Source organism: Natrix helvetica, assembly GCF_964273705.1.
Source record: "Natrix helvetica genome assembly, chromosome: 2".
Lineage (NCBI taxonomy): Eukaryota > Metazoa > Chordata > Lepidosauria > Squamata > Natricidae > Natrix > Natrix helvetica.
In genome coordinates, this window is record NC_138552.1 from 176234312 (window position 1) to 176246959 (window position 12648).

The 12648-nt window shown below is 39.5% G+C and overlaps 1 protein-coding gene across 5 annotated transcripts in view; it reads right to left on the reverse strand.

The window, feature by feature from the left end:
- The window catches only part of BACH2 (BTB domain and CNC homolog 2), a 209571-nt gene that overhangs the window by 12515 nt on the left and 184408 nt on the right, over positions 1-12648 (reverse strand). For all 5 annotated transcript variants that reach the window (XM_081943356.1, XM_081943355.1, XM_081943359.1 and 2 more), the window contains one exon: positions 3340-4881. In XM_081943356.1, the coding sequence (XP_081799482.1) occupies positions 3340-4881 (1542 nt within the window). The remainder of the gene's footprint in view (positions 1-3339; positions 4882-12648) is intronic.

The following is a 12648-nucleotide window of genomic DNA, read 5'->3' on the forward strand; positions in this document are numbered from 1 at the left end:
AAGACATTTCCATGGTCATGTGGCCAGTATAATGTCATGGAATGCTGTTGTTTTCCGAACAGCATAGCTACAGAAGTGGTACCTATTTATCTACTCACACTTGCATGCTTTTGAACTGATAGGTTGGCAGGAGCTGGGATGAAGCTCACTGTCATGTGGTGCTCGGATTTCGAACTTAGTTGGCTGCCAACTTTCCAGCCAACAAGCCAAGTCTTAACCACTGAATCGTTGTGCTGCCCATTAGGGCATGAAAAACAAAGAAGAAATGGAGTTGCTTTTATAATTATGAAGGACATAGCAAGAATAGTACTTGACTACAATGCAATCAATGATCAACCCGGAAGTTTGAGAATAGTGACGAAAAACGGACCTACGGACAATTTTGCTCGTAGGGCCGTTTTTTGCCCTCCGGAGCCTTCAGGGAAGGCCAGCTCCTGAAGGCCTCTGAAGGCCTCTGAGGTAAAAAATCAGCCCTATGGACAAACCAGAAGTCATCATTCCCAAACTTCCGCGTTCCCCGTAGGGCCGATTTTCAACCTCCAGAGCCTTCAGGAGGCTTCCCTGAAGGCCTGGAGAGCAAAAACTGGCCCTATGAGCAAACCAGGTTTGTCCTTCCGAAGGCCCATGAAGCCTCCGGAGGTCGAAAATTGGTCCTACGAGCAAGCTGTTCCTGAACTTCCAGTTTGCCCATTTTTTCGCGCTTTGGAGGCTTCAGGGAAGCCTCCGGAGGACGAAAAACGGCCTCAAAAGAAGGCCAAAGTCAGCTGGCCAGCATGCGCATGCACGCTGGTCAGATGACAGAGCATGTCCTAACAAATGTCTCTGTGTGCCACCTGTGGCACGCGTGCTATAGGTTCGCCATCACGGTTGTACAGCTTCAGGAATTAAAATGAAGTAGGAGTCCAACTTATCAATTTCTCCCACCCTGATGGTTTCTTCATAGCTAACATTGTCTTCAGACTACCAAAACCAGGCCTCTACATATGGACATTACCAGATGGAATTCAATATACAGAAATACATTTTACTATGTTTTTGCTAAAAGAAGATTGAGGAACTCAATTACAACATCAAAGACATGACCAGGTGTTGACTGCAGAACAGACCATGAACTGTTTGTGTGCAAACACCAAGTTAAGCTAAAGAAGAAGAAAGCCAGTCAGTATCCACAAGGCGATCTTGAATTTATACTCTCATTTCCAAGGAGAACATCATGAATTGCTTTGTAGCCCTGAACCTCACTGAAAAAATACCCAGAGGAATTATGGAATGAATTTAAAGAAGTAGTTAAGGATTCATATGGGAAAGACACTGACAAAATATGAAGAAAGAAAGAGAAGAAAGCAAACTGGATGTCAGAACAAACTGGAAATTGCCAAGAGGAGAAGAGAAGCCAAAGCTAAGAAAGGCAAATTTCTCAGAAAGGAACTTAACAGTTTCAGAGAGCTGTTAAAGACAAAAAAAGCAGTATTACAATGAATTCTGTAAAGATACTGAAGATGGGCACAGACATGGAAAAATAAGGAAAATCTTTCAAAAGGTCCCTGAACTCAGGAGGTTAAAACCTCAGGCTGGTATGTTAAAGGATGCCAATCAACAGATAACCAACTCAAAGGACATCAAAGGAAGATGGAAAGAGTATAGTGAAACACTCTACAGTAGAGATGATAACATCTAGGATACCTTAGAAGATATTCTTTATTTTACAAGAAACTCTAACATTAATAGTTAAATCACCACTCCAGGCATTAACAAGTCACAAGGCTACAGGAATTAATGGAATACCCACTGATCTATTGCAAGCGACAGAGAAGAAAATGCAAAGGATCTGCAAGCCCTCGTACTAAAAAAAAAGGGACTAAAATTAAATATGAAGCACAGACTAAACTAATGACAGCAGATAGAACAATCAGCCTTAGAATCAACAATGAAGATACTGAAGTAGTGTATAGATTCATCCTTTTAGGATCAACCATGAACAATAGAGGAACATGCAATTAAGAAGTACAGCACAGAATAGCACTTGGAAGAGCAGCCATGAAGGTCTTGGAAAAGACCTTCAAATGCTGTGATGTGTCTATACTTCTAAAGATCAGCATGCATCTATATGATAGTTATGACCACTGCTACAGGAATTAGTTGGTGAGAAATAAAGGAACCACAAATAACAATGCTATGTTTTCTGAAGCCAAATTGGTAAGAGTTTTGTACACTGTGATCAAAATAAGATGATGGACAAATAATTGTTTCATCAATTGAGTCTGCAAAGCAAATAATGGTACCGACCGGTAAATGTATTCTATAGTATCAGCAGCCTAAGTTTTAAAATTTGCAATAATTCAAGCTAACTTGAGAGAGAGTCAGTGTTTCGCAATGAATAAGCAGTAACTGCACATTTATTCCTCAATGAATTGACTGAAGGAATGGATTTCATGCTGTTAAGAATAATAGCAGGCTGGCTAACACATCTGTGTAGATATTATCAGTTTTGTATATGTCCCTTATGGCTTTTCCCCCTGCTCACTCAATTTCTCTCTGGTTGCTTCTTAACCCTTTTAAGAGGTTTTTCGCTGGTTGCAATTATTAAAGGCATCATAGATGAAAAGCTTAACTGGGTAACTATTAAGAGTCATATAACTTTAGGAAACCATAGAGATCAAGGATATGACTTAAGGTATATGATCAAGTCCCTTTTTCCTCTCTCTGAACAGACTATACAACAAAGTATACAAAAGTGACATAAGTAAAACAAAGATAAATGATCAAATAAACACACTTGTTGTACCCAGAGCAGAAGGCTGCTTTCTCTTCCCTTCCTCATTTTGCATGGACATTCTCTTCTAGTGAATTTTAGAGCTCACTTTGATCAGAATTTTTATTCCCAAAGTGTGCAAATTACAGCTAGTACCAATCAGCATACTGAATTGATAGATAAGCTGGTATGAATTAAATATTGTTAAAAAAAACCTGAGTACGACGACTAATGCTAATGGATGACTGGTCCAAAACGTAAAGGAACAGGGACATTTTTAGGCCTCAGGTGGAGGGCAGGGATAGAAGCAAACCTGCTATGAGGTATTCCCTAGCTCCACAGTTACCACTATAATTAAGAGATCAGGCAGCTTTAAGCCTTTTTTGTGGAACCTTTTTATATTATGGCTTCTTACTCTCTCAGACATATTTCCAGTAATCAATGAGCTTGACTCCATCATCAATAGAATATTGGACATAAGTGACTATTCTCTGTATTTTGTATACAAAGAAGGCCATTAGGTTAATAATGACTTTCTGAATGGGTCACAAGAAGTGTTAGCAGGTGTACTTATCACAGATCCCTACCTCATGTCCTCTGTCTTGCACAGGACATGACTCACTGTCTGCTTCAGAGAACGATCCAGACTCATCGCTAGAGTTTGTTCCATAGGATGGCTCACATTTTATCTGGGGTCTGACTTGGCTGTATATTCCATCTCCCATCATGCTCGTCTCCTGATGCTCAGTGGCCAGGAATCGAGCTCCTTGAGAACAGGGGGAAGATGAAAACTCACACAGAGGCAGGCTACAGGGAGAACCACCACTGCCATCCTCTGCATAAGAGTAGGAGGAACATGAACTGGAGGTCCTTGTTCTGGTTTCCAGAGGAGGAGACCGAGGACAAACTTTAATTGGCACTGGGCAGCTGGTGTTGGGTCGCATCCGTCCTAGGAAGTGGTCAGCTGTTTGTCCAATATGGGCATAGGTCTGGCAACTGGGAAGAGATTGGCTGCTTCCTGCCCACAGACCTTTTGGCACAGTCTCGGTGAGATCTTTATCCAAGCTGCTCATGCCAGAATATGAATGCACCGAAGTGTTTACTTGGTCACAAACATTTGAAGAGAATATAACAGTCCTCCTGTCCCCTTCACCTTCCTGCTTACAAAGACCTTCAACAAAGCCAGGACCTCTTAGAGGTGATCCCACTGTAAAACTGGAAGCATCCTTCTGAACACTTTGGGAGAGCCCATAACTGCCCACAAAAGGGACATAATCAGCTTTATGGTCATCCTGAGTTGTCCCCTTGTCAAAAGGGCATGCTGGATTTCTGGCAAAGTGCTGTTGGGAAGTACTTGGGAAGCCATCTACAGTTTTTGTTCGGTTGAAGAAAGATCTTCGGCAGGAAGGAGAGGAACTATTTTTAGACCTTCCAGATCCATTGGGACTTGGCTGCTTTCGGTCCATTTCAATATCCTCTTCTTTATCCCTGACACCAGTCTCATCTCCAGAGAGGCAAAGTGTGATGTTTTCTTCATTGTTTTCCTCATTCCTAGGCTCACTTTTAATTTGCCCGACAGCAAGTTCTGGTTTGAGGTCATCACCTGAACCTTTTTCATTGAATGTGCTTGTGAAACCTGAGGTACTAACGTGTGATGCGTTGTAGACATTCTTGGTACAAGCTAGCTGGTATTTCTTATACCTGGGGTACCGTGTTACTACTTCTTTATCCAAACTATCCTTGCCATCATCCAGTATTTCAGGGTCTGGCAGCATCCCTTCCTCTTTACTGGCTCCAGACGTGGCGGGTTCAAAGTCAAAGGGCTCCGAGTGCATTCTCTCCCTTGAGCAAGATATCTTTGAAGTCTCTGACTCCATAGTTTCTTCCTCTTCTCCCTCCGAGTTCTCATCTTCATGCATCCGCTGATAGGTAAGATCCTTTTTGCACAGGAACAGGCCATCTTCATTGTTCAGCAGTTGGGTCTGGAGGAAGCTGAAGCAGGAATCCTCCAGGTTGTGCATACGTAGAAATTCGGCACAGTGGATGACCTCTTGTATGTTCTCTCTGCTGAGTAATAGCTTAGCGGTGTAGGCAAACTGCAACAATGGACCAAATCCCTTGGCAGTGACCTGCAATGAAAAACAAAACAAAACAAAAAGTAGGGAAATTGCCAGTATTACCTTCAGCATTGCTATTTTTTCAAACCCCTCTAGTATATTAGTCAGCACTGGAAAACACCCATTAATTAATTATTTTTCATGTAATAGAACGATCTAAACAATTTATTCAACAAATGATTCAAGGACAATGAGATTTCTAGCACTTGCCAAATAGTATTTGGTCTAGGAATATCCTGGATGTCAAGTGTTTCATTAGTGTGTAACTATCAGTTTTACGATGTTTCTCTAAAGCAGACTTTTCAATTAGAATAAGGTGTATCAGCTATTACTAAATCTATTCTTTGAAAAACTGAACAGTATTTTTCTACAGAAATTGCATATACAATATTTAATTTTTATTCAGTTTAGCTGGGTCAAGTTCTCTATTGCTGGAAAAATCTTTAATTAAGTGGCTCTTCAAAACAAGTCAGGATCCTTGGGAAGCATGTGGAATTTAATCTGAGTAAGTAACAAGAATAATTCTCACTGTGCCTGTGACATTTAATCATGTGTTTAGAAAGATAATTTGGAGGTCAGTTTCTCCATCGGCAATATACCTAGGCTGCTACAACCATTACTAAATTACTCTGGAGATACAGCAACCATTTGGCAGACTGAGTCAAACCAGCCAAGTTTCTAATTTCAACCCCCACTGCCCCCCCTCCCGCCGAATACTTTTTTTTTGATTCACGTTCCCTGTAGAACTTTATCTCCCGAGAATACAAAACACGGTCTTGCACTTACAGAATACACGCACTAGGTGGAAGAACTGCAAAAGAAGTAAGATGTCTTCTAATGTATTTTTAAACAGTACAGTACTTTCTCTTGATGAGGTCTACGGAAAACATTTCACTGACTCAGAACATTCCACTGTGCATTTTTCACTCAAGCTGAGTCAAGGCTTTCAGGCCGCTAAAACTGTAGCATTTTAGACATCTGCTCCTTGTGTTTTGCTCCAGAGGGTTTTGTATGCAATCTCTTTTGGAGGAATTGCCACACCATCATCATAGACACAGCTGCTTGCTCTTCTACATGAGGCAAGAATCTGAAGGGAGGCGGGAGTAGGGAGCTAATTCCCTTACAACAGGCACTAGGTATGATGATGATGATTATTTTGAAGCACTACATTAGGAAAACTTACGGATTCAAGAGAAGCCTTTTAGCAAGGATTTTGGAAACAGTAGAGATCAGTGCTATGGTGGTTCAAATATGTAACTTCCATAACTATAGACAAGCAAGGCTTCCTGGGAACTACAAATGTTCATTAGCCAAAAGCTTTGCAAAAACTGATTTGGCTCCATCAATGTGCTTGTCTTTAGAATGCTAGAACAAGAAAACAGATATTTGAGGATTATAAAGTGGTTATAAGGGGAAAGTTTAAAACTGTACATGTTATGTTTATAATGTCTGCGGCTGCAGAACCGGATTGTCGGTCGGGATGTCCCGCCACCACGACAGGGACCAGGGGGGGCGGGCAGGGAGGCACGAGGACCCCCAAAAGGCCAGGTGGAGCCGATGCATGCACACCACAGCTGAGTTTTGCACCTGCGTGTGTGCCAGAAATCAGAAGACCAGGTGGCCAGTGCGCATGCACACGCCGGAAACCAGAAGATAACCTGCTCTTCCAATTTCCGGCATGTGCGTGTGTTCCCATTTTGGCACTCGACCAGGTGGCCAACAGTGGCCTACAGTATTGATGTTGCAGGTAAATACATGGATTTTAAACTTTTTTAAAACAATGCATTAAAACCAATACTTTAAAGGCACTGAATTGTCAGGCCTTTTATGAAATAAATTAGATTTTGATGTCCGCACAGATTGGATGGATTCCTATAATGTAAATTAAATCAAAATATGATTGGATGATTTTGGTTTAGAATGTTGGATGAACCCTGCCATTATGGTTTAGAAAAAGAATCAAATGTGGCTTTATTCATGTAATTATGTGTAAACATGGACATTCTAACTTGGCATCTGAACCTTGAAAAGTGTCCATTCAGGACAAATATGTCAAAAAGCCCCCTGTCACATCTTTTTATTGTTAATCTCTATGAATTCTAGGACACCACTTCTTATGTGAGAAAAAAAGTTCCAGGAACATTGAAATCTCCGTGAACTTAATTTAGATTAGCTGTAATTCAAGCAACCCTCCCTTTTATAGAATCATAAACATCTTACATGGAACCCATATAGTTTTCCATGTCGCTAGATGCTCTTGTCTACACCAAGACATAGAAATGTAGGAGATAAAAGTTCAAATTCTTATTCAGTCAAGAAAGATTTTGACTGTCCTGAGCAAAGTGCTCAGTTTTTGTTTGCTTGCAAGGCAGCTGAGATGACTAAAATGAAGAAATGCTATATTGATATCCTAACAGTAGAATAGATATAGAAATTTATACTTCTTGAGCTAAACAAGTCTGATAGCTCAAAAACGTTAGGTTTTTCTACTTTGATTCAATGAAAATTCCTGTGCCTAACTCATATCCCTTTGAATGTTCTTCTTTTTTAAATATATAACTCTTCAAATTGCTTGTGTCATCTTTGGTTAATATTTACACGAAATGTGGCACTGAAGTACAAGTGGCTTTCTGGTGTAGATACTTAATGCTAAATTTTTATGCCTGCATTAAGCCCCAACTTTTATTTTCTAGAATATATTTTTTTTTTACCAATGGCCTGAGTAGGCATGATCATAAAGCTGCAATTTATTTAATAAAATAAAATTCTAGAAGTACCAGATTTAGTGAGAATTAACTCTGCTACTTTTCACATACCTCATCCTTAGGCTTTGAATGTCACTTGCTTTAAAAATTCTTTCTCTTCTTTATTAAAAGGACAAAATGTTGGTGTAAGCTTGGCATATATACGTGTATCTTTGCATTTTGTATTCTTAGTTTTAAAAGCTGCCATGTACATTATCAGCTCTCTAGTAAAAGTGACAGACAGATGTGTCTGGCACTTCCAAATGCAGAGCTGCTTAGATGCAAACTTTATCACGTAATTTTTGCAGATTGCAGTTAAATTGTTTGTTTTTAACAAATGTAGGGCATTTATATCCAGAGGGAAAGAATACATAAACTTTATGAGGATGAACAAGCTATTTTTTTAAAAAAAAACAAATCTTCATTAGGCTAGAACAGTTTATGGTGACTTTTAAATTATGCATCTCAAACTGAATTACCATCATTCCAGTATCCTTTGGCAAAAGCAAAGTGTATGATCACACTTTTTGCATAGATATAGATCACTTTCCTGAACCCATGCCTCCAAGACCTGTTAGAATTGCAATTCCCAGAATTCTCAGCAGCACTGGCCATGATGGTTGACAATTCCAAGTATTGCAATGCCAATACTTCTGAACTAGGTTGGGTAGAGCAAATATTTGGAAATGAATGATGGAAATACTACCAAATAACAGTACTTCTTTCTCCTGAATTCAGAGGTTAGGGTAGTTAGGAAAGTCAGTAAGTCTTGATGGATCTCAAGGGCTTATATTTTGGAATAAACCAATAGTACTATTTTTCAACTTTTAAAGCCTAAACAGCAAGAGGGCTGTTTATCAGAGGAAACACATAATTGAAAAAGAACCTTACTGGATATTAATGATCTAAAATAACAGTCTCTTGGTTGGGGGAACAGTAGGGAGCCTTCTCTCCTGCTACCTTCAAGAGTGCAACTCCTTTCGAGGATCACACTTGTCTATTTTCAAAAACCAGGGTCAAGACCTTCTTCAGCTATTGGTAATATATCCTGATGTATTTACTGGATTTTAATGGTCTACATTTTAAATAGTCACATTATGTACTCAATAAGTAAAATGAAAGATAAAAAACCTGAAAGGCTAAATAAGTAAACGAATAATGAGTTCTGCAGATTCATTTCTCATAATCTACTCCTGCTTCCCAAGTGTACTTCTTTTACTTTTCCTCCCACTTAATTTAAATCCTGAAGACTGGAGCCCTTCTGTAACACAATCTAAATAATCTTCAAAGAAGCTAGTAAATATTATGTACTCAGGGTAAGAATCAAAATAGGGACCATGATGTGTATCATCTGAGGAGCTACAAAGGAATATCCAATATAAGTAGTCCTTGACTTATAACCTTTCATTTAGTGATGTTCAAAGTTGAAACAGCACTGAAAAAAGTGACTTATGACCAATCCTTGCACTTGGAAGACTAACTTCCAACACTCCCCTTGGTCACATGATCAAAATTTGGGCATGTATTTATAACAATTACAGCAATCCAGGGTCATGTGATCACCAATTGTAACCTTCCCAGCTGGCTTCTCACAAGCAAAGTCAATGAGGGGAAGCTGGATTCGCTTAATGAGTGCTTTTTCACTTAACAACTATAATGATTCACTTAACAACAGTGTCAACAAAGGTCATAAAATCAGGTGTGATTCACTTAAGAACTGCCTTGCTTAGCAATGGGAATTCTGGTTCCAATTCTGCTTGTAATTTGAGGACTACCTATAGCTAGTCATGTATTTCACATAAGAATGGGCCAGTGAGTTGCCTCAATAGTTGCCTATGTGCCACACTGGGAAGTATTGTGTATTACCTATGGCCGTGATGGCGAACCTATGGCATGTGTGCCACAGGTGGCACGCAGAGCCATATCTGCCAGCATGTGAGCCATCAGTTCCAGCGCGCATGCATATGCTAGCCAGCTAATTTTCGGCTTTCTGGAAGGGCGGGGGAGGCTGTTTTTGCTCTCCCCAGGCTTCAAGAAAGCCTCCGGAGCCTGGCAAAAAACAGGCCCAATGGGCCTACCAGAATTTCGGAAATGATCCGTTTCCAGCTTCCGGGGGGCCAGGAGAAGCCATTTTTGCACTCCCCAGGCTTCAGGAAAGCTTCCGGAGCTTAGAGGGCAAAAAACAGGCCCAACAGGCCTACCAGTGGTAAATCTTGAACCGGAGTCAAATAAGACGTGATGGCTGAACAATCAACTGTTTATTAACTACGCAACTCAACATTAACAGACAACAGATTACCTCAGGACCCTGTCTGACAGTTATTTATACCATAGCTGTCAGATGGGCATCCAATCAGATAGCGGCTTTTGTCCCGCCTGCTGGCAGGTGCGCTTTAACCAATAGAAAAGACTTCCGCAGAACTTAACAAGCGCTGGTCGTAAGTCCGAGGACATAACAACCAGAAGTTCATTTTCAAACTTCCGGTAGGCCCGTTGGGGCCATTTTCTGTCCTCCCCAGGCTGTGGAAGTTTTCTTGGAGCCAGGGGAGGGTGAAAACGGACTTCCCTGGAGGAAATACAATGCTCAACTTGGAGGCAAGTAGTGCGGTGCACGTGGGGGGGGGGGAGTGGGGTGTGTGTGTGTTGTCCACACATGCTCATGTGGGAGAGGCTTTGCATTATGGGTGCCGGCACATGTGTGTGCTATTGTGCATGCGTGCTCGCATTTTTGGCACCCAACAGAAAAAGGTTAGCCATCGCTGACCTAAAGCAGCACATTAATATTTTTATCAGCAAAGTTCATCTGAATGGTTTATGTAAATTATTTGACACCACATTGAAAAATGCTATTTTTTGTGAAATTATGTCCTCCAATAAAGAGTTCTCTACTCAGAGTCTGATGGTAAACGTTGCTTGAGTAGTCAGGAAGATATAGATTTTGTGCTGAGTTTTAGGGAAAAAATTACTCTTGTATCATCTCTGTCATAACAAGTATATTAAGCTGGGAGGTAAAAGCTCAGTAATATAGAGATGATTAGGAAATGTGCTCCTATAAAAATACCACTGAGGGTTTTAAAATAAGTGAATTCTTTTGCACTTGAAAATGTTATCAGTCTTGATTTTAACATTTTAAATAAGGGCAATCATGCCCTGCTATTGAACTGCAACACAGAAAATTATTAAATATCTTATAGAATGCAGCAACATTCTGAGCCTGAGAAAATCATCTGGACTACAGAATTAAGATATTGTCAGAAAACGTTTCAATGTTCCACTTCACCAGAAAACAAAAGTGTTCAAAATAATTACTTAGCTGCAGCCTTATATAAAAGTTCTGCCTTCCTTTAGATCCTTCTATCACCTAAAGCAGAAATTATAAATAATTTCCAAATTCTTTTTGGGTAAATGTGGAAAAAAAAATCAGATTTCTTAGTTTAAAACCCTCACTAGCCATGAATTGAACTGCCATGTACTGCCTTTTGTTCTTAGCTGTATTCATATTGTTAGCTGCACACTTACTGCAGAGACAAACAGAACTACAAAATTCGACTTTGATTTGATTGGCTCTGACTTTAGTAGACTTCAGGAAGATTTACTTCCTGAAAACAGTCACTGTATGAGGCAATCGCTAAGTGAGGACTACCTGCATTGTACTGTGGGTTTTGTTTTTGTTGTAATATTGTGATTTGTCTTTATGGTCGTGTACTGTCTTTATGATCTGGGTAGCCATATAAAACTTTATATAAATCAGTGTTCCTTGGAGAATCATTTTCCTTTCACCTTGCATGTCGATTTAAATTTTTAATCTAATGTTTGTTAATCCAGACTTACTAGATGGTAATCAGCCAAAACTAATAAAAATTACACAAACAAATAAAACAAAATCTAGTGGCATTGCCACTAGATTTATCTCTTGCATGGAAATGTTCCGGAAGCTGAAGATCTCATATATTTATTTCATTTATACCCTCCCTCATCTCATTCTGAGAAGTGACTCTGGAATCCGAAGATTGATCAATACAAAATGTTAATATTGTTCTGAATAATTCCATGATTGAATATTATGTACAGTATTAGCTGATTACTACTGAAAAGGGCATCATTTTAGCTGAGTTTGCTCAACCAAGTGAGACAATATTGTTTGGATAAAGGACAGCAAGTGTAGAAGACTGTAGGTGTGTGCAAACTCAGGTTTCACCTGCTCTGTGAAGACTATGCTCACACTGCATTTATACTTACAGTGGATTATTGCCACAGTACAGTGAATCTCAAACAAGGCTACAGTTCTGGCAGCCAGCATCATTACAGCTGCTCATCTTATTAACAGCATAAACAAACTTTTAGAAACACTCAAGGAAAATAACTGCAATTAGTGCTGACTGAATGAAATATGAACAACAAAATGTTATTCTGATTCATTTACTTCCATATGATGAAAAACATAACCTTCGGCACGATGAATCTTCTTATGTTTAGTAATTAGAAAATTAATATCATGATTTAGTACCTCTTAACTAAGAGAGATTCTCATTTGGCAAATTTAGTGGCTTCATAATTTACTTTCGAATATCTTTTATTTTCTAATATAAGAAGAGGACTATGCACTGGGTTATATGTACTGTGACACAGCAGGTGATGTCATGAAAGATGTAAGTCATTTTCAGGAGTAAATGACTGCAAATCCAGTGAAAAAATATCACATCAATGTACATTCAGCTACATCTACAAACTAATTTAACCAGGCTACAAGCACAGGGAGGTAGGGACAGAGAAAGAAAGATTCATGACCAACTATTTAGTTCTAATTCACACAGAGTACCAACATTTGACTTCGTGAGTATCTTTCTCTATTTTCTATAATCAAAGCCTTTTTTGTTAATTTTCCCTGCTTTTTTGGCAGATAGCTCGCTCCTCTCTTAAGTGAGCATCTTTTTTTCCTAGGCAGCTCCAGGAAAAATTGGCTCTTGTTTTTATGAACATAATTTATCATCTTGCTATTTATGTCTAAGCTTTATTCTTCTTGTTTCTGCCTTTC